The following is a 23,321-nucleotide window of genomic DNA, read 5'->3' on the forward strand; positions in this document are numbered from 1 at the left end:
ACACAGGCTAGAATTTGATGTGGCTTCCTCAGGCAGATAAATTATGTTGGGGTTTTCTGAAGAAGGAGGTACAACAACACAATAATGTTATAGTGCTTTACCAAGCAATATCTTCTAACAGCTATTTCATCATGATGCCCATGATTCCCAGTTTCTTATGGAAATATTGTTAAAACATCCATGTACATATCCTATTTGACCACTTAATTGTTGTCTAATAAAACCAAACCAAAATTAGGCTCAGACAAGGTTGGTTGTAAAAAAAATAAATCACCACATAACTGTAAACCAAGAAATGTGATAATTCAAACAAGTTTTCAGCCAAGCAATCATGTGTTCTGTTTTAAAGTACACATATGTTATGCAAAACCACTCTAAGTAAAGATCCAAAATGAAAATATAATGATTTAGGTTCAGAGTGGCTCTTTCTCAAATGGAAGGTGGCTTTCTATTTGTAGAAGGGCTGATAATCTGCACCTTCAAAGACCATCTCTTCCAGAGCCAGAAGTGGCTCACTGGTTGGGGATGAGCCACTATACTAGCTTTCCAGTATTTATTTATTTTTTTCCATATTTTTTTTACCTTACTTGATTGTAGGAAAAACCTCAGAGCAGTTTACAATGACCAGTAAGCAGGTCACTGTTGCTTACCAGGAAGGCTAAGGTAGCAGGGTGGTCAATGCAGCGTAAATGCATTGGTGGGGCCAATCTGGCACTCCTCCTGGATTCTCAAAGGTCATCGGAGGAAGCAGGAAATTGACCCCTAATTGCCATCCCTCTCCTTCTGTGAACAGAGCAGCACTCACAGTTTCTCTGGATCCAAACCAACAGATCCTATTGTTTTTTCCTTGCCATTTTGCAAGCCAAGGGGCTTCCAAGTAAAACTGCCATGCTTAGAAGTAAGCATTCCCTATGCTTCTGTTTCTGAAGTTGCACCAATATCTTTTCTATGAATATATATTTGAATATGGTAAAAGGGTATGTCTTCACAGATACCATCTTTTCTTTAAATAGACATCCCATTTATTTACTGTTTATTTATGACAGGTGACACTTCATTTCAGTTCCTATAAAAGCTGAGGCTGTGATCTCTGTGGCTTTTATGTATGCTTAACTCCCATAGAGTGGGCTGGGATTTAAGCTTGTATAGATTGCAGCCTCAATTCTTAACAATCATGTGGATCTTAAGAAGGGTAAGTGGAGTTCTGATCACAGAATGGAGCTTCCCTACCTCTCCCCTCCACCCCCTCTCTTCCCAGGCTGCTCCTGAGAGCATCTCAGAAACGATGTGGGGTACGGCAAGGGGGTGCTGAAAGGGAGGTGGGAGGAAATGGCAGAACTCCCCTTGGATCTGCATTTCTAGCACAGGTAATGCTAACTGAAATTCAAATGTTCTTGGACTTGGGAGAGGGGAACCCTCTCTTAACAACATGCCTTGTGAAATGCCCATGCAAATCAAATATGAAAAGGAGGAGTCATGCAGTATAAACAAGCAAATGTTTAATTTCAATTTAAAAAAAGACAGCACTTTGGCAACTTAGATATAGTTCTTTTAAAAAAGGGAAGAGAAAGGTTAGGGTCACAGATGATTTGACTGACCTCTAATGTCTGCATCAGTGTTGGTTTAATTGCATCCTTCATCAAAACCGCCAAAGCACCAGTTACTCCCTAAAAAAGAAAAAAACTGCTTATAACTTGCAGCTTATAAGTTCAAGTAAAGTGGTTTAAAAATCAAAGTGCTTAGCTAAACACAAACCAACACACAGCTGTGAAAAACATTGTTATCTCTATGTAGGGTGGTGCTAAAAGTTCTGGAAATGCCACCTCCATCACTATAAATTCTGAATGGGAGGTAACAAAGCTTCTGAGTTATACAATTCAATACAACACAATTTTAAAAGTAATACATACACTGAACATGGAAATATTTTAAGGCACAGACCCACACATTGTAGCTTGCCTTTCTTAGCCAGCTATGACTTGTTATTGTTACCAGCCTCACCCACTTCCCCAAGATCATTGTACAATATATGGTGGTGGTCATTTGCTTAGAGGACATATTTACAGAAGAAAGGTCTTTCAATAGCTTTCACAAAGAGAAGTGTGGTGGGGCTGCGCCACTCACCTGAACCTCCATTTGGTTGACTAACTACTGCATATGTATGTTGGGATGGAGATGGGGAAGGAGAAGGAGAAGATATGGTCAGTGTAGTGCAAATGCACTGGAAGGAGCACTGAATTGTATCCATCAGGCGTGTTTGCACTGCACCAACCTTGCCACTCCCTCCCTCCGACAATCCATCCCAGTAAGCAGTAATGCCAGAGCTAGGTCAGGTGAGCAGCATAGCCACACCACTTGATACTGATAGCTACTGGTCATCATAGTTTAATGCAATCTCCAGGTTCAGAGTATGGTCTTCAGTATGCTTCTGAATACCAGTGTGGCGAATTGATATATTGGGACCCCGCTAATTGATTTATTGGTCCTCAATTAGCTATTTATGGCAGCCCGGTCCGGCGCGCTTCCCTCAGCTGCGCCACTCAGCTCCGTCGTCCGGTAGCTCTCAGTCACGCCTTAGCAGAGATAAACACAGCGGTGATGAAACTGTCACGTCCTTTGCTTAGCTTCCAGACAAACACACACAGAGTCCAGGTTTGTCCATTTCAGCTCTTTATTCCGACATTCCCCCAGGGATCTCCTGGGCTCCTTGCAGCCATTAGGAAAAACTGCGACTTTCTCCCTCAAAGACCAGAGGGGAACAGACAGAAAACTCCTCCCAGCTTCTAAAAGCTGACGTCAGAATATGAGGCATCATGGGAACTTCTTAACCTGTTAAGTTCCAAACCTCATACCCCCTCTTGCCGAAAATTCTGACAAGACCTTCTGAGCTCAACACCTTCCCCTTTGCCTTGTGCCCCTTCCCGGCATCTTTCCCAGGCACCTGTTGAACCCCTTCAACACTCCCAGAATCACACTGTGCGACACTTTTCCACGCACCTGTGACCTGATACCCTACTGACCCATTAGGGCCAGTAGTTGTGTCTTCTCCATCAGACTCTTCCCCCTCTGACTTGACAACCCTTCCGTGAGCTTTCTCCATTACGCTTACCGGAGATGAAGCCTCACACCTGGACACTCCTTTTACAACCCTTGGAGATGCCCAAACCTGCCCTGAACCCTGACCCTGGACTTGGTCCCCATCACCGGGTTTGGAACCCTGATTCTGGACCTGATCCCCCGTCACCGGGTTCAGTAACAGCCTCCCTTCTCCCTTGAGAAGACTTTGCACCCGTCACCTGGTGACGTATTCCCTTTTCCTTGAAAAATTTCTCCAGAGCGGACCCAGTAAACTGTGACCCTCGGTCGCTCTTGAACCCTTGCACCTTGGTGGAAAACTTTAGTTCCACCTCCGCAACCCAATCCTTGATCAGTTGCGCCGCCTCCCCCTGTGACTTGAGAGAGAGACACCAGCCAACCTGGCTGTGGCCATCTGTCAGCGATGGCACATACCTGGCCCCACCCAGACTCTCATACCTCATGGGTCCTGACAGATCTGTGTGTGAACAAGCTCAAAAGCTTCTTCGGCTACCCTCCCAAACCCGGGAAAACCAAGTACCTTTGCACCTTTGCATGCCCTGCACCCTTGGGACCTCCCACATTTCCGGAGTTTACACCCTTTTGTGCACCTGTGCAACTTTTGCACATCTTTGGGAATTTTAGCACACTGCACCTGTGCTTTACCAGCATTCCCACCACCCTCCAGAGGTGTCTCCAGAACAAAGAAATTGTTCTCCCTTTTCGTCATGTTGACCCGTTGTCGCCCCCCTCTGAAAATGGAACAGGTGTCATTTTCAAAGCATTTTTGAACCCCTGCTTCGTTAGAGCAGATACAGATAACCGACAACTATTCAGTCCCGGCACAACGCAGACCTCTTGCTCCTCCTGTAAAGGAGAAAAACACGTTAGCCACACCACAGACTGATTTTTTGTGCTCCGTCTGCGAACATAACAGTCAATCCTGTTGAAACAGTCCTGCAGTTCCGCATTCCGCCTGCAGGCTTGCCTATCAGGTGCTGCCTGATAGCAGAATCCAAAACACCCAGCGTGTCACCGTGTCCTGGCTGGAGTTGTTCTTCACAGTTGCCATAGAAGCAACAAACGTCCCGCTGCCTCTGTCCTTGACAGCGTCCGAAACCGCAACATCCTGCGTTGCTCTGAAGACTGGACTTATCTCAGAGTTCCCAGACAACTCTGCAGCACGTATCTCCCGCTGCAGCAGATGGCTGGCCTTGAAGCCTGTAGCTGTGTCCTGTTTCCCAGGCCTCGACTTTTGACGCAAACATCTCTTGGCAGCCTTTGGAAAAAGAGGCTTTTCTGTGCTTTTACTGCTCACCGCCCCCCCACTGCTCCCAGGGCTCCCAGGACGCTTTCCTGCACCCCCAGTGGTAGGTAAAGGGCTCCCAGCAGCTTGCCTCTCTCCAAGCTCCTCACGCAGATGTTGAACTCCAGTGGAAAAACACTGCCTTGGGCTCCTCCCGCTGGCCTCCTTCTCCTTCTTCCGGAAAAGCACTCCTTGCCAGCTCCGCCCACTCTGAACCTCCACTTCATTCCAGCAGGCTTCTTAAACTTGCCTTTGGAAACCTTCGCCCCCCCCTCTGGGGCCCACAGCCCTTCCCAGCTGTGCACCGGCTCTCACGAAGGTGGTCAGCGCCATCTTGCCTTTCTGTTCTGAAGCAGCCATCTCCCGGCCCTTGCTGTCTTCCTCCAGCCTCACAAACTCCCTGGAGCACTAGGCAAACGGCCTCTGGCTTCCTGGCACCCAGAACAGTAGACTTCAGATCAGCAGCCAGGTTGCCCAACTTCTTAAAGTGAGCATGGAATGTCCTCCAAGACCTGGCAGCCTGCCATCCTCTTCCGTTCTCCCAAGGGGCCCCAAGCTGTACTTACAGTTCACAAGCTCCTCTGGCACCCGTGGAGAAGCGATTCCTCAGCACAGGCAAACACTTTGCGTTTTTCAGCCAGCTGCTTTTAGCTCCGCAGCTCCCCTTGCCTCTTAACACCAGGCAAAATCCCTCGACATCAGGCGAGACTCACTGAAAGCAGCCTCCGACCTCCGGCCAGCTTCCGTTTCTCAGATCGCCAACTTCAAACGCATTCCGGCACTTCCAGTGACAGTTTTACAAGCGGTGATTAGTACCCATAACCTGTGGCGAATTGATATATTGGGACCCCGCTAATTGATTTATTGGTCCTCATTTAGCTATTTATGGCAGCCCGGTCCGGCGCGCTTCCCTCAGCTGCGCCACTCAGCTCCGTCGTCCGGTAGCTCTCAGTCACGCCTTAGCAGAGATAAACACAGCGGTGATGAAACTGTCACGTCCTTTGCTTAGCTTCCAGACAAACACACACAGAGTCCAGGTTTGTCCATTTCAGCTCTTTATTCCGACATTCCCCCAGGGATCTCCTGGGCTCCTTGCAGCCATTAGGAAAAACTGCGACTTTCTCCCTCAAAGACCAGAGGGGAACAGACAGAAAACTCCTCCCAGCTTCTAAAAGCTGACGTCAGAATATGAGGCATCATGGGAACTTCTTAACCTGTTAAGTTCCAAACCTCATAACCAGCTGCTGGGGAACAGGAAAAGGCTATTGCCATCATCTTCTGCTTGTGGGTTTCCCAGAGGCATTTGGTTGTAGGAAACAGGGAGATAGTCTAGAATCTAGATGGAGTCTGACATAAGACCACAGGGTAGATGCCCTTTTCTGTAGGTACTCAAACAGTTCCAGCCAGGAAGCCAAGTTCTCCATTAGGTGGCACTGGACAATTTGCTATTGATAAAGAAGGCTGTAGTCAACATCCGCTTCTTCCTCATGGCCATTCCTAACCCATTTTCCTGCTCTTTAGGGGTTGATGCAGTGTCTCTAATAACACATTGTTTTCACTGAGGAACAGAGGTTCAGAAACTGCCCCCCCCCCCGATTAAACATTGAATTCTGTTTGATAACTGTCTCAATGCACATTTATGGTATGATAATCCAGATACTCTCTCATTGGATATTTTGCTTGATTAAGTTTGAAATAAAACCTCCTAGGAACTGGTTGTTTTAAAAGGAAAGAAAGAACTCCATAAAGAATTAAAACATGCCTTACATAAAGACACCACAAACACAACTGGAGCCTAGGGTTCCAAGACAATATCCTCACCTGTATGCTATTTGTAAAATGAGTATATTCAATGTGAAAAAGAGTCCTCATGCAGTAATTTGAGAAGCTTCCTTACTAAACAAATAGCTACATATTTATTTAATATTCCTCATGGCCGCTGAAATACTAATCTTGGGCATGCCAGTTTAATTTGCCATGGAGATATGGCATCTGTCTATCAAACATTTTACGATAATACCGCAGCCAAATTGCAATCTAGTCTTTAGAACCCTGCTCAATGAGCACCATATTTTGGCAACAAATTCTGTAGTTCAATTACAGAGGATGGCTTTTAAAAATCCATTACACTTGTGAAAGGAGCCTCTGAGTTTATGAAATATTCAATTTATCTTTTCTTTTCTGCCTCCTCCCACCTCCAGCCCTTGCAGCATCTGGTTTTCATCTCCTAGTGTGTATTTTAGATTTTATTACAGTACACTGAAAATGTGGTATAGCACCCTGAAATTAAGAGCAATTGCATATTTGCATGGTATATTAAACATTATTCACATATGAAACAAATGAAAGAGAGGAGGAATTAGAGTTTAGGTTGAACATTAAATAATGAATTGAAAGCTACTTGTAAAAACATCAATTCAATATAGGGAAAGTTAAGCAACTTTAAAAATGGGTTCATTTTGAACCCACGCTGAGTGTTAATAGAAGCAGGCACTCAGAGTGACATTAAAATATTTCTGAGACCTAAAATTTAGGACACTGTTCTATTCTACAAAAAAAAAATTATTTGCAGCTGCACTCCCAACGTTTAATTTGCAAACTCCAGTCCTGCTTTTGAAGACTCAGGAATGTATGCATGTAAGTCATGTTTTCCGAACTATTTATTTATTTGGACATTTATATCCTGCCCTTAGGACGCGGGTGGCGCTGTGGGTAAAAGCCTCAGTGCCTAGGGCTTGCCGATCGAAAGGTCGGCGGTTCGAATCCCCGCGGCGGGGTGCGCTCCTGTCGTTCGGTCCCAGCGCCTGCCAACCTAGCAGTTCGAAAGCACTCCCGGGTGCAAGTAGATAAATAGGGGCCGCTTACTAGCGGGAAGGTAAATGGCGTTTCCGTGTGCGGCTCTGGCTCGCCAGAGCAGCGATGTCACGCTGGCCACGTGACCCGGAAGTGTCTCCGGACAGCGCTGGCCCCCGGCCTCTTAAGTGAGATGGGCGCACAACCCTAGAGTCTGTCAAGACTGGCCCGTACGGGCAGGGGTACCTTTACCTTTACCTTTATCCTGCCCTTTCTATGATAAAATCATACTTAAGGCATGTTACAGATAAAATTAAAAACAATCTTAACAAAAAAAATCAAAACAAACAGCAGTAGAAACAGCATCATGAAGCATCACTTTCTAAACTTGTTCTCTTCTCTTAGCCCATTCCTCAAAGAGAGCATGCAGAGATGCTGGCATGTAGTCATATGCATATAACCTGATTATCTTTGCAAAGATCTGTGATTAACAGCAGGGGTGGCCAAATGCTCACCTTCCAAGTATCTCTGTCTGCCCCCCTTGGACCCTCCCCTCCAGGCCACACCCTTCACTAGTCTTGCTTTGCTTGGCTGGAATTCTGACAATGCCTCTTACGTGCTTTGATGGAGAACAGAGAGTGGTGTGTGACCATATACATAAACTAGTAAAGGTAAAGGGACCCCTGACCATTAGGTCCAGTCGCGGATGACTCTGGGGTTGCGGCGTTCATCTCGCTCTATAGGCCGAGCGAGTTGGCGTACAGCTTCCGGATCATGGGGCCAGTATGACAGAGCCACTTCTCGTGAACCAGAGCAGCGCACGGAAACGCCGTTTACCTTCCCGCCGGAGCGGTACCTATTTATCTACTTGCACTTTCATGTGCTTTCGAACTGCTAGCTTGGCAGGAGCAGGGACCGAGCAATGGGAGCTCACCCCGTCACGGGGATTCGAACTGCCGACCTTCTGATTGGCAAGCCCTAGGCTCTGTGGTTTAACCCACAGCACCACCCGTGTCCCATAAATAAACTAGCCTTCTGTAAAAAATTACGGTAACTGCTCTGTCCACTTTTGCTTCTGACCCCACCCACTACTGGAATGTGACCTCCAGAAGATTGTCCAGAGGGGAATGTGGCTCTGTGGCTGAAAAAAGGTCCCTCTCTCAGTTTAGAGTATTGATCCAAGATAGCATTATAAAGGGGAACCAAACAAGACATCACTAACCCCTCGCAAAACCATACACAGGGACATATAATTAGAACAAAGCTGCAGCTCTCCCTGAATCAGGCCGGTGTGATGGGACAGGTGGGAAAGCTATCAACCTGCCCTGGTTGTATGTGAATTAATAAAAATCCTTTGCTAAAGTGAATTAATCCTACCATATTTTGCTGGCAAAGGTGAAGAAGGTGAACAGAGTCTCTCCGTTCCTGAAAACTTTTGCCCCTCTGCCAGTCTGTTGTTGTCCACCTTTTGAAAACCACTGATATAGGTGGGATGAGTTGTTCGAAACAGAAAATAACCCACAGTTTTGACCAAATTTGACTCTTCTGGCAATAAGGTGCACCCCAGATACACACTGTCTCTGAATGTGGGTTTTTTTATAAGGGCTGCATTGTCTCTTAATAAGCAAAAGTAACAAGAAGAATCCTGGGGTGATCCATACCAAATCCTCTGCTGTCACTGGTTGTCCTTTTTTGTCGTTAGCAACAACAATTTTCCCCATTCTTTCTTTCATATCTGACAGACCACTGGCCAGCGCTAGGATTGCCATGATTTCACTTGCAACAGCTATATCAAACTGAGTCTGTAAAAAGAAAAGTACAAGTTTATGAGACAAGAGACACCTGGAGTTCTAATCCATAGCTGGGAATCTGATGAATGCCACCTTGAGTTCCACCATGGAAGAAAGGTGGGCTACAAATGAAAGCAATAAAAGAAGATGGCATACCACCAGTGGGCAAAGCTGATAAGGATCAGCACAGAACATGGATAAAAGAACATGGATAGTTGCCATCCAAGTTTGGATTACTGACTGTATACAGATGAGCTCTGTGGCTTGAGCACATAGCCACTTCACTCACTTCTCACTTTGCATGAGCCAGCAAACTAGTTTCATGTGAACTTGAAAACTAAGGTTAACAGCTTCGGAACAAGACAGGGTATTAAGACTTAATACTGGCTTATTGTTTTTCATTTTTAACCTTTCTGCTTTTAAATTCTATTAAACTTTTTATGCCTTTATCGTATGTTTTTTTAAAAAATCTTGTTAATGCTGTAAACCACTTCCTGATAGGCTTTGTGATCTAGTGGTATATACATACTTTTATATATATATATAAATAGATAAAGCCATTGATACTATTTACTTGGTTCAGGTGGACTGGAAAGTTATAGTTAATTGAAGAGTTATTGGTTTGTCCACCAGCTCATGCAAAGAGAGGAGAAAAGCAGCTGCATCCATGTTCACAACATTTGTTCATACCTCCGCTCATTAAACTGGAATTTGATTATCCAAAAGCAGCCTTTATCTGGACAAGTTCTTAAAAAGATTGACAAATGGCACCCTGTAAGGCTGTGAGAAGGCTTTTCTCTTCGGGCTCAGCCCATGCAGTTAAGCCCAACATTGTCATCTCCCTCCATAGCTGCTCAGATCTCTAGGGAAGTGTATGTAAAAAAGCTTGAGCTGGTTTTGTGACACTTCACCCAGAATAACTGCCCTCTGTCTTCCACATTATACTTGGAAGTAGATTATATTTTCCATCTGGTAAACTTTCGCTTAGATCTAACATATTAAATATGGCTACTCTTTAGAAGTAGGCTTGCCAAATGCAATGCTCACTGTTTAGTAATGTCACAACAAAGACGGTGTGCAGGAAAAAACAACAATAAACTTGGCTTATCAGCAGAGTTACAATGATGAGTTCTCTTTAGGACACTTCTCAAATATTGATATTGCATTGTTCTGTTTTTTAATGAGATTTAGACTACATTTCTATGAACATTTATTTATTGATGTATTTTCCCCATACATCAATGCAATGTTGATTACCATACTTGATAACTACATGAAAACTCTTGCTTTAGAATCACTACTATACACTAAGCCAAGATTAGCTGCAAATTAATTCATATCTAAAACCATTAAAAGCAACCAGTTCTTCAACAATATTGAAAATATATTAGGAAGGAAACATTTTTAATGATCAAAAGAAATGTCTTCTCCAAACACAGTCAGAACTTTACCTACCTGACGAGAAAATCCTTTTTCTGTACTTGCTTGTCCAACTGTTATTTTTCTAAGAAATCGATCGTTTGTATCCACCACTGAAAGGAAAAAAGAAACATTTAGCAAATAAAAGAGAGAAGGAACTATTTCCACATCTCATCCTGTTAATGTGATACATAAAGGCATTTATTTTTAAATGTGTGCATCTTCTCCTGTGTAACATATCTAACACTTCTTTATAAGACTGGAAGCTCTGCAGCATGGCAGAATATTGTGAAAGCCTCGTGATGGTTCAGGTTTGCTGCAAGCTCTCAGGTAGGGCTAGAGCAATGGTGCTGTCACCTTATCACAACACAGTCTGCTACAGAGATTGCTCCTCCTTCTGATTGGCTAAATACGATTCTGGCTTTTGTTAGGAAACTCCTCCTTGACTTCAAGTTGTCAACACTCTAAAATGGATGTAAGATCAGAAGATACTTCCAGAAAGATGCTTTGTAAAAACTGAAAATTAGGATGTGAAACAAGAACTTCTATAATATTTTCTACACCCTATCAGTATGTTCAATATACTTTTGAGTACAGTGGTACCTCGGGTTAAGTACTTAATTCATGCCGGAGGTCCGTACTTAACCTGAAACTGTTCTTAACCTGAAGCACCACTTTAGCTAATGGAGCCTCCTGCTGCCGCCGCGCTGCCAGAGCACAATTTCTGTTCTCATCCTGAAGCAAAGTTCTTAACCTGAGGTACTATTTCTGGGTTAGGGGAGTCTGTAACCTGAAGCATATGTAACCTGAAGCGTATGTTACCCGAGGTACCACTGTATTAATGTTCAGTTCAGAGCATGATATAAAAGCTTTAAAAATCTCAGAAGATTTAAACAACTTCTGATTACTCTTGCTGTATATCGTTTATTAGACAAATACCATCTGAATAATCCAGATTATGCTTTGAAAACAGACATGAGGGATGTTGGGAATGTGTATATAATCTGAAGAATTTAAACAACTACATACTTACTACAGTATGAACAGAAACATGAAAAGGAAAATGTTAGGGGCTTATTCTTATCTACTTGAAAAGATGCAGCTGGTTTTCTACTGCTACTTAAAATGCAGAAATTTAAGGGAAGACACTTTTTAAAAAACAATACATTTGACAATGTCCATGTCCAATGGCAAGGGTCAAAAAAGCATGGTACTACCTACAGACAAATAGGTTATCTGCGACCAGACTATCACTAAATCATTTTGTTTAAAACTCCATTGTTTTGAATCACTACCCTGCTGAATGTATGGATGCCAGGAGGCATAGTCAGTAGGTACAGCAGTGGGTTGTAGCCAACAAGGGGGAGTCTGAAAGTGTCTACAGACTAGCAAGCTGCTGGTGTCTACTTCCAACACCATCCTTTCACCAAGTCCTATGGCAGGGAAGGAAAGTGTGTGGTTTGTCTTCCTTTGGGCTAGGCTCTTTTTGCCTCTTGAAGGAGATTATTCTGCAAGTATTCTGCAAGGAGAAGGCAAATTCCCAGCCTTTATTTTGGACTTTTGCAGAAAGCACAAACAGTCTGGATTCCTAGAATCACAGCTTTAAAAACATTTTGGGATTCCAGGATTTGGAAAAGAAAGAAAAGCCAAAGAAAAAACAGTGGCATTTTCTAGCTTGCTACAAGGGATATTTCTTCCATTCGCCACAAGGAAATAAAAAGAACATACAGAAAAATCATGGCCATGTTTATTTAGAAATCTGTTTTTTTTCTGGCAACAGTCCAAGCCAATAACAAGGGCATAAATAATAGCCTATAATAGTTGTGCCTGCTATTACCAAGAAAACTTAGTTCAGTTTATATTTTCACAAGCATCTGGCCCAGCATGGCACAATATGCACTTTTGATTTTATCCAGCAGGATCCTCTTATATTCTGACACCTACCTCTTTGCCATGTTATCGTGGATGTGTCTATGTCTAGTCTTGCAAATCTGCTAATCTCATCATCTGTTAATGAGCCAGGATCCGTTTTTGTTATTCCCAGCCTCTAGAAAAAGAAACCAAAAAGAAGAAAAATTATACATGAGGAAGATTGCTGCTTGAAAAAGCTACATAAACACCTACTCAGTTCTAAAACCCACCACAGTACATACTGTGGCCAATTCAAGCCACAATGGCGTGTGCTGAAGAAGTCACATGACCAGCTCACACATGCTAAGCTCAATGGAGATTGGCTTTCAGCTCATCACTACAAAGGCTAGCTGACATCCAGTTATATTTTTTAGTGGAAGTCCATAGTGAAGGAGCTTTGTGCAGCATATTGTATGCAACCTTGTTTCTAATTCTCTTGTGAAACTGTCCATAAGGCCTACTGCCCTAAGAACTATTGATCAGAAATAGCCACATGCAACTGAAGGGGATATTACTCTCTGTCCAGTACTGATCAGTCAGGACCTTGTTTGCTTGAAGGGGATATTTCTCTCCGGTTGAATTCAGACACCTTTTATGATATCACAATGCTACTTGTATACAATTTTTTTCCTTCATAATGAAAAGCTCATTTCAGGGCTCATGGTTATTATTGGAGTTGGACTCTTTTAATAAAAAAGAGCTGAGGCATTACCCTTTAAACTCATTATCCTAAAAATATATATTCAATTCCTTTGCTTTAGCAGACCTTACGGTCCAAAAAATTGGCCTCAGCAACATCTCCAATTAGCCTTACTATTTCTACCCTTTATTCTGTAAGAACTAGAGAATCACAATTCAAAAGCTGGAAACAAAAAGGGCTACAAACAATAAGAGACCTCTGTAGGGGAATAAAAGGTATTACTGGAGTAAAAATAAAAGCACAATTAGGTAACCTTGAAACAAATTGGTGGTCCATACACCAAATTATAGATTTCTCTGCTAACTCAACAATATTGTTTCAAGCCACCAGAGCCTTAAAACCTATTGAACAACTAATTTTAAATCGTATCTAGGCATCCAAAAATTTACTCTGAAATATCTACAAGATTATGTGTGATGTGATGACAGGGGATCTAATCTCCTTAAAATCTATATGGAAAACAGATTTACTCAGTGAAATTGATAATGCAGACTGGCAAAAACTTTGGAGGGAAAAATATTTTAAGTCAGTGTCAGCTAAAATGAGAGAAAATAGTTTAAAAACAATTCACAGATGCCACCACACACTTGTAAAATGCCACAGTTTAAGCTCTCATTCAAGTCCTTTTTGTTGGAGAGGATGTCAACATTTAGGTTCATATTTCCATATGTGGTGGGAATGCAAACCTGGACATTTACTTTGGAAAATGGTATTTATTATGGAACAGGTGATGCAACCTGATCTGAGGCTAGGTTTATTAAATCTGTTTATAGATGGCTATAAGAATTTACTGTTTAAGGACCTACTAATCTTTTCACGTCTGCAACTAGAAATACATTAATACAATATTGGAAAACAGGTACTAACTTAACTTTAGAGACATGGTGGGATAGACTATGGAACATAGCTCTTATGGAAAAAGCAGAAAAGCATCAACCAGAAGAGCACTAATGAGTGCTAAGTCCAAATAATATTTTGAAACTGTATGGTACATGTTTAATCAGCACACTGGAAAGGTGAATGTTATTCCCCTACAACCAGCTAACCATGGCTCACACTGGGACAAACTTTTAAGACTCCTAGCTGCTATAATAAACTCTAAAGTATCATAAAATCTGCTTAATGTTTGACTTTGTACATGCATGGGAATGTTTCTTGAGGGGTAGAGGTTATATTGAGATTGTTTGTTACATATATTTTCAGAAACTGAAAGTTAAAAAAGTAGAAATACACATTTTTTAAAAGTCAATGACAGTTTAGAATTTAAAAAGCATTGGGCTACATTGCCATTGCCACCCAGTGATAACAGGAGACACAGACTGGTGTCATATATTGACTGGGGTCACTTTCCTTATGGCCACCTGTTTTGGGGAAACTGGTATCTGTTGCAAGCAGAGTTTCGAAGCGCCCTAAGTAGTGTTATTTGCAGGTTTCTCCAGACCCATAAAAGACTCCAAAGCACAGAGATAGTTCATTGGGGCTGATGGAAGGCGTAAAGTAGTTTCCAAACAACCAGGTTGCTTCACTCACCACCAAAGTCACTTAGATGCTGCCTAGTGGGAGTTTGACTAGTTTGTCTGATTGGATACATTTTCAACCCGCTCTAACAGTGTACTCCTATGTGTGTTTACTCAGAAAAAAACCCCCTGGGTTCAAGAGACCTTTGTACACTGGATTGCAACTTAAAAGCTGAGACACTTTCTATAAACTGTGACAATCTCACTTACTGAATATGTGATGAAGTTGAAATACATCATATAATGCCTTCCTGCAGAGACAACACAATTCTATCTGACTACATAAATCACTATGAGATGGGGACAAATGATTGATTCATTTAAACCTATATTTGTTTGGGGACTTTTTGACCTTATTAGTTCAAAAATAGGAAACTCTAATTATTATAAGACAAATCAGTTTAAATTCATTATTTTTTTTAAGAGACCCAAGGTCTTCTAAAAGAATCCATAAAATATTACTGAAAGTTTAAAAGGCCACTTACTTTCAGGCGTGCAAGCTGAATGGCTGAAAATTTCCTCTCTCCATGAACTAATGGAACCAATCTATTATATAAGGCCTGCAAAGAACATACAGTATAATGAAAATCAGAAGGCAACGTGCCAGTCCCCCATCAAGGATCATAAAGTGCAGTCCTGATCCTGCTAATAACTGAGCATGCATTTTCCAATTCTATTCCAAATTGGTCTCCACCCAATACAGCTTCTGAGACATTCTTCTTCCCATTTAAAGGGCAACTGATACAAAATTAACAACTATCATAACCAGCAAAATGTCTTTCATCTGCTCAGGAAAGAAGGTTTGCATACTGCGAGTACTTCCACCACACAGAGCCCATGCGGCACTTCCTTTGGGATTACTGGACCCTTAGGGAAGGACTTTAGAGCTCCACTCAGCAGAACTACAAGGTTCCCCAAGCATGGCAGTATTGGCTCACCACATTTTGAAGTAAATACATATTACAATCTAAAAACAAGGGCTCCCATAAGGCCACAAAGGTTCTGCAATTATCAGATGGCACTGCTCCTTAGGATCCTTATCAGTATGGACTAAACACTCAGTTTCTGGGACAGAAGACGAGAGTTCCCTTAACTACTGCCATGCCCTCAAGAACAGCATTTTTCTTCAAGAAGTGAATTACAACCTTTCCATTATAAAGGAGAATATAAAGGGGTATACTTGGGAACACTCTTGGAATGCAGCCTAAGCCTCTTCTCTGGCAACCTCAAAAGCCCACCACTGAGAATCCAAAATGCTGTTTCTTGGTCCGTCTAGAACAGAGGTAGCCAGTGTTTTGCCCTCCAGGTGTTGCATGTCTACATCTCCCAGCATTTCTAACCATTGGCCGTGCTGGCTAGGGCCGATGGGAGTTGGAGTCCAGCAACATCTGGAGGACAGCATGTTAATTACTTCTGCTCCAAACTGTGACAAAAATGCTGGCTCTGTATATAGATGAACCTTGAGTGGAAAAGGTCTCTAAATCCACTGGATTACACCAAAACATATACACAAATTATTAAATGGTCAATAATGAATTATTTAAAATGCTTTTAACTGCTGTGTTTTAGGAAATGCAGTATTCACAGTAACAATCAGATAACATTGTGATGGAAATTATAAAATGTTTGGCTTTACCTTATCAGACTGAGTATTTTCATGCAGAATCCTTGCATCTATAGCAGCAGCCAGCAAATTATTTGCTGCAGTAATGGCATGAATATCTCCAGTTAAGTGAAGATTGAACTACGGATGAATTAAAAATGAGAAAAACCTTCATTTTGAGCCGATTGGTGAAACCCATCCAAGCCCTTTCACTTGTGGGATTAACAGCTCAGTTGAACAACTTTCAAATTGTTGTGGAAATATGATTAAATCATCATCATTGTAGCTGAAGAGATTTAATAGGCGAGAGAGGGTCTCAGTTCAGTGGATGAGAGTTTATAGCCAACACAACCAAAGTACAGATGAATTAAGACGAGCTGGAAAATAAGTTTTTGCTAGGATGCAGCAACCTGCAATTTGATTCATACATTCATGCTTTTTTATTTATGATGTGAATATTGAAGGACAGAATATACTGTGTACTTCAAAATGATTGTGTGAACTTATATTGGAAACAGAATGCTGGGTGGATGGCTGGTCTCATGAATTTCATAACACAATTGAGCAAAAGTGTCTCAAACCAAGACAAAAAGTACAGCATGAGAAAATTAATGGCATTACACAAGGGATGAAAATTAATCTGCTGATTAAAGAGATTTCAAAGCAATTAATATTTGTCTCTGTATGTATTTACTCTTTGACAACAGAGAGGAGCTAAAGTCCATCTTCAATGGTGCGAAGAAAATTTTAGCTTACCTCTTCCATTGGGATGACTTGAGCATATCCGCCCCCTGCTGCTCCACCTACGCAGCAAATGAAATGCTTATGTTACATTAGTAAAACTATTCTGAAGGAAGGCTTGAATAAACCATAAAAGAAGAAATGGAATGATGCAAAATTTTGAGTCTCTAATGAGATTCAGAAAACAAAGAGTATCCCACCAAGCATGGCCCACAAGTATGGATGGGAAATATTGAGATAGATTTCAGAGGCAGCAAACTGAAAGTGTGGATGAAAATGCACAAAAGTACACACTGAAAATTCTACCCACATACACATTGACACCCCGGTGTGGAAACAGTTTCAGCTGTGTATCTATGAAATAGATAATCACCCACATGATAGAGCTGTCTGCATATTTTAAAAGTCTACAAAAATTATTATGCACCATACTCTCTGGACATGCCTTTAAAATCAAAGAAACAGAACAACTCTAAAACACACGAATATTTCACCAGTTTCCTTTGGCCAAAACAGTCCAGAAGCTATATTATAAAGTACTGTATAATATGAAAGAATGAGTACCTTTAACACCAAATGTAGGTCCTTGAGAAGGCTGCCTCAGGCAGGCAAAGGAATTTACTTTAAGGTGGGCTGTCAGAGCCTGAACGAGGCCAATTGTCACAGTGCTCTTTCCTTCTCCAAGTGGGGTTGGTGTAATCCTAACAACACGGGAGGATGAAATGTATAAAATCAATAGGCCTGCTGACATCGGTTTTACTATGAGTATGGAAAAGCTACCAATGCAAGCCAAATAAAAATTAACAGTATAATCAATTTCAACTAAACGATGCTATTATAAAACAGGCAATTTACATCTGTTACACTAACTTTGGTTGACATCCCATGGTATCAGCCTGCTAGTGGAACAGGCTTCCTCTCCTGCCATGGGATTTTGTCCTCCTTTCCTTCCCCCAGGGCCCTCATGTATCTCCAAAATCTGCTCAAGAGTTGGGAAACCCATTGGAGAAGATTTGGGGGTGGTGCATGGGGCTACAGCTGGGAGGAGTGGAAGGGGAAGTTCTATTGCATCTGCATTCATGACGTTGGATATCGCCCAAATGTCAATACCTCTTCTGTTAAAGCAACTGACTTAAGAACGGGGAAAACAAATGGTTTTGGCAACTGTTCTGAATACCTGGCACATACACTGAATTTGGTATAGATTTACATGCAAGACCAAAGCCTCTCCAACTTTCTTGAAAACTCATTCTTCAGCATTTAAGGGGAAATACAATGAATAGGCTTATCGAGTGTGCCATTATGTAGTGAACGATTATTTCCTAACCTCTCCAACATGAATGAGAAGGGGGGGAGGGGAATACATTTTGTACAAAAACACACCACAAAAAACAAGCAGTGAGAATAATATGTTATAATAATAAATAAAGACGTGTTAGTAAAGTGCAAATAATGATGCTTGCAAAAGCCTAAATCTACATGAGCCCTTGGGAGTTTTTAAACAGAGGGGAAGTATATTCATATGCTAGATAGGAGAAAGGAATAAGAACACTATTTGGCCTACCCTGCTCCCAACAATAAAGTGGAAAGGATATTTCTCCCATGTAGCTATATCCCACTGTCACAATTACAGCTGTGCAGCTGCATTCCTTATTTCAAGTTGTACATAGATACTTGCTAATCATGTTCGCCCTCAACAGCAGCTCTATTTTATCAAGGAACATCAGATATACAACCATCCAGATGTATGTTTTCCTAAAACCTTTCAGCTTTTAAAACAATGATCACAGACAGGGAAAGATAATCATACAGAAGCAATTAAACAAATACCATATGAATTGAAATAAATGTAACTAGGTATGGTTCTAGTAAGATTGATGGCAAGAGAACCACGATCGTATCCTTTTCTGATGGAGTTCTAATTTGAAAGTCTACAAGCTCAGTTTGAAGATAATGGGATGCACACTTGAACCACTAAGTGTGTCACATTCTGAACCAACATACCTAGAAATTATGGTGTAATTGGAATCAATAAAGTAAACTGAGATCACAATGGTTTAAAGAGAAAGAGAATTCAGCTAAGTTCTGATAAAAAATGAAGTTATATGGGTGATACGAAACTATATTTTGTTCCATCTCCTAATACAGCAATGCTTGGTTAATTTCTATTCTGTCTTTTTAAAAAAAACCACCCTATATACACACACCTAAAGTTAAAGTATGATTAATGATTTTGAATTACCCTAGAAAGATTTCAAAACCAGCCAAACAATTCATCTGGGGCATCTCTCTCATCAGGCAGAGAAAATTCAAGTTAAGAACAAAACAAAATAAGATTACGTTTTCATTCACATCACTCCCACTCAGTTTCTAAGGGAAAAGCTTGCCAAGATATGCTATACTTAACTGTTTAAATCTGTGATACTTTAGTACTTGCAGTGAAATAAGTAGTTTATTAAAGGAATGTGACATTAAGGATTACATTTTCATTCCCAGGGACATACAAGTATTCATGCATATGCTAGCCAAAAGGGGTAACTCCTATAGCATGACCTCCTGAAGACTCTAGCTAGAAATCCACCTCTAATTAGAAACATCTTTCCTTCAACATTAGAAACTATGCAAAAGGTCCAGCTGTCCTCTGTATGCTACGATCACTTCTGGTGAGAGATACAGTCTGAAATATTTGTTTTATAGATTATCATCTTTCAAAAAAAAAAAATAATAATTGAGTATTTTGCCCCCACAGTTGCTATGAAATAATGTGTTCTGCCTATTCTCTCTTACGCTGCAGCAGAACACAAACTCTCAAAGGCATAAAGCTTTTAACTATGATCACTGGTGCCAAGAGGACTGACCAGTTTTCTTTTCCAGCCCATCTAGTACCATGAAATATGTTGTTTGCCAGAAGCCAATCGTGGATTTTGAACCTGGAGGCTTGCCGATGTTGTGGATCCAGTTTGTGAACTATCAGCACCAAGGACCCCAACAGAAGTAGTGTTAAAATGCACATGTTGTCTATGGAAGCGTGTCCAGAAATCTCTCCTTCCACTGGCACATGAGTCGGTATATAAAAAAGCACCATGGTGTAAATGTAAGTCCTAAGAGACATGACAGAAGTGGAAGCTAGATATGGGGCTATTTGCATCAGTAGCCACATAGCAGAACACATAGTCTCATTCCATAATTTGGCCAAAGAGAGAAATTGACTGGTCTGCAAAACCAGTGGAGTAACAGGGTCAATGAGAAAGCCTATTTTTTGTGAGCTATTATTTGAATGTTCTGTTACTTCAGACAGACAGTGAGAGAACAGTTCATGCTGTCCTGAATAATTATTAAGAAATAACCCTTTTCCGAAATACAATTGTTTCTACTGAATTCTTTGCTATCTGACAATGTGAGCTCATAGAATGTTGCCAATCTGCTCTCTGTGGAAAAACACACACGTTCTACTATATTTTAATTAAAAAACAATGAAACTTTCAAATTGTAAGGGCATTCTCTCATTTTGTAAACTGGACATGTAAGGCAGTGGAGGACTAGAAAGTAGTTAATATAGTATTCTGAATCTATTAGGACACTTCAAAGGAGAATATGGAAATAAGTTGAATTCCTCTCACTTTTCCTTTGGTTTAAAACAGATTTGCCAAGGGCTTAATTTGAAAGAAGCCCTTTCTAAAAATGGACTAGCAAGCTAAACTTAGCCTTTGGCAGTTTTTCTTTTACAATTCATATAGTCAGTGTCCTAAAATATTTTAACCTTTTAAAGAAGTGAAGCCTAGAAGAATCTCTCTCCTAACCCGATTGCTAAACATTATTCCTATTCTGCTATCACTTGCCCTAGATTTATTTTATTCATAAAACTATTTATTTACCATTTTAACATAACACACATGAAAGCGGTTTACAGTAATATCTATATATAATAGAAACACATACAAATTTAAAATCAGAAACCATCAACTTGTATTTATGGAAAAATGTATTTTTAATGGCCAGCATAAACATGGTAGAATAACTGTTTTAAAAACAGGAAGCAGAGAACAGGAAGAAGATGGAGGACTGTAAAAAGTGGAGATCCAAAGGATTGGTATTGGGGCCTGTGCTTTTTAACTTATTTATAAATTATCTAGAATTAGGGATGAGCAGTGAGGTAGCTAAATGATAACAAATTGTTCAATTTGACAGAGGTCTATAAGACTGTACATGGTAAGAAGAAAGTAGATAAGTATAAGTTTTTCTCTCATAATACTGGAACCTGGAGCTGAATGTTGAAAAGTTCAGGACAGACCAATGAAAGTACTTTTCACGCAGCAGAGGAGAAAGGGAAAATTTGTGAAAATCATCTCTTTCTCCACTCCAATTTTTAGTTCATGGAAGTTCCACTGAATGAAAGAGCCTTCAAGCAAGACTCAAATGGATAGAACCCAATGTACTTAAAGCTACTTAGCAGAACAGTCATAATTCAGAGCAGTGAGACAGGATAGGTGGATTCATGGCTTAAAATGGAGAAAGGTGAAACACGTAAGAACACCACCTGGTATACTCCACTAAGTCTGAAAGCAGAACTGCATAGCATCTGCTGCTAATCCCCAGAATAATTGGAGATAAAATAAGCCCTGTGCTGATGTATATTTGCAAAGGGCTTATCAATTACACAGGGCACTTAAGATGGAAACAAGCATTGTTATTTTAATTCCTTCTATTCTAAAAATAATTTATACTTTTTCTTGAGTAGTTCCCCATCCCCATACCTATTTCCCCCCCCCCCCAAATATAAATGGACTACAAGAAGAGAGAGAGGGAGAATATTTTTAAGTGTTGTGGCCTTAAAATCTGGAAAAATACATATTCAATAAGTTGAAGTGCAAGTTGGGAGGGTTTAGTAAGAAAATGAAACAAAATACTTCTTACCCAGCAACCAGCACATATTTTCCATCTGGTTGATCTTTTAACCTTTCCAGCAGGGACAGACGTACTTTGGCTTTGGTTTGGCCATAGATTTCAATTTCATCTGCAAGCAATCCTATCTCCCTAGCAAGGACATCAACAGCTTTTGGGTTCTGTCCTCGGGAAATCTCAATATCACTGCAAAGGAAAACAAATTAGAGCCAGGAGATCTCTGTCAGCTTAGATGGTCGTAAGCAAGGAGGCAGATGGCAGCAAAAAAATACTGAGAACAACAGAGTTACTATTGGCATGTCATGGTCCTCTCGTTCATTCATTTTATTTTGTGAACCACTGTGAGATCTACGATGAAGGGCAGTATATAGATTTAATTAATAAACAATAAATAAAATTGCAAACTTACACTGCAATCTTACGCATGTATATTTACTCAAAAGTAAGCCCTGTAGGGCTTCTTCCAAATAAATCATATGACTGAGATAAAATAAGTTATAAAACATTAATACTACCATTTTGGAAATGTCTTAATATATAGAGGTGGCTAAAACTAATTGTAAATGAAGGGCCAGAACTCAGTTGTAGCAATTATGGGGTCTGTGAAAGAGAGACAGGAAGAGTGTGAGAGAGTAAAAGAGAGAGAGATGAGGATGATAATGATTTATTAAATTTATATACTGCCCTTCATCACAAGATCTCAGAGAAAGAGAGAGAAGGAAGGAAGGAAGGAAGGAAGGAAGGGGACTGAGTCATACACGCATATATATTTAATAATATTCTACTCTTTAGAAAAGCCCCTACAATGCTTTCACATTTCCTTAGGCATAAATCTCTTGGCTGATTGATATTTATAAAGGGAAACCCAGGGATTCATATATTTGAACTTGGGAGACAGATGCTAACACACACACACACACACACACACACACACACACACACACACTGTGCTGTTGCTCCCCCATTAGGTAGTATAACTGGGCAGATACAAAGAAGCAGATACCTAACCAAACAAGGAGGAAATGCGGTGGGGAGAACAACAAAATGCAAAAACAAGCCAAGGCAAGGATATTGTATTTGTGTCAAGCTTCATAGAGGGCATACTGTAGTCAGGATAATGTGAATCGTATCAGTTGTGCTCGACATGGATACAAAGAAGAGCTTTGCTTGTCCAGAAGATTACAAGGCAATCTTCCATTTTTAGAAGGCATCGGACTACTGTAAATGTAAATACTGCTGGGAGGAAAAAAGCTTCAAAGATTCACTAGGAGGTTTTTCCATCTCTGCCACAAAATCATCTCAAGCCGTCTTCCCTTGCAGCAATTACTTTCATTCTGCCTGCCCTCAGCATGAGCTACTGCTATATGATGTTTCACATGAAAAAGCTGTGTGCTGGTAACAGCAGGATTCCAATGAACTGGTAGCAATAGATGGAATCATAATTGTTAACCTTCCAACACTGAATCCCTTCAACTTGATACAGGGGGATTCATAAGGGCTCAAACTGGGTAAATGCTGGATGGCCAAGGTGCGTTGGGAAAGCCCTGAGCACTCTTCCTTCCTG

General features: G+C 40.9%; 1 protein-coding gene across 1 annotated transcript in view; it reads right to left on the bottom strand.

The window, feature by feature from the left end:
• MTHFD1L (methylenetetrahydrofolate dehydrogenase (NADP+ dependent) 1 like) overlaps positions 1–23,321 on the bottom strand; it is a 107,921-nt gene that overhangs the window by 62,194 nt on the left and 22,406 nt on the right. Inside the window, exons 11-19 of the mRNA XM_028723667.2 lie at positions 21,770–21,943; positions 17,420–17,556; positions 16,871–16,917; positions 16,148–16,255; positions 14,997–15,071; positions 12,328–12,430; positions 10,420–10,496; positions 8,836–8,976; positions 1,599–1,667 (exon numbers count right to left, since the gene is read on the bottom strand). Of these exons, the coding sequence (XP_028579500.2) occupies positions 1,599–1,667; positions 8,836–8,976; positions 10,420–10,496; positions 12,328–12,430; positions 14,997–15,071; positions 16,148–16,255; positions 16,871–16,917; positions 17,420–17,556; positions 21,770–21,943 (931 nt within the window). The remainder of the gene's footprint in view (positions 1–1,598; positions 1,668–8,835; positions 8,977–10,419; positions 10,497–12,327; positions 12,431–14,996; positions 15,072–16,147; positions 16,256–16,870; positions 16,918–17,419; positions 17,557–21,769; positions 21,944–23,321) is intronic.

Source organism: Podarcis muralis, chromosome 3 (genome assembly GCF_964188315.1).
Source record: "Podarcis muralis chromosome 3, rPodMur119.hap1.1, whole genome shotgun sequence".
Classification (NCBI taxonomy): Eukaryota; Metazoa; Chordata; class Lepidosauria; order Squamata; family Lacertidae; genus Podarcis; species Podarcis muralis.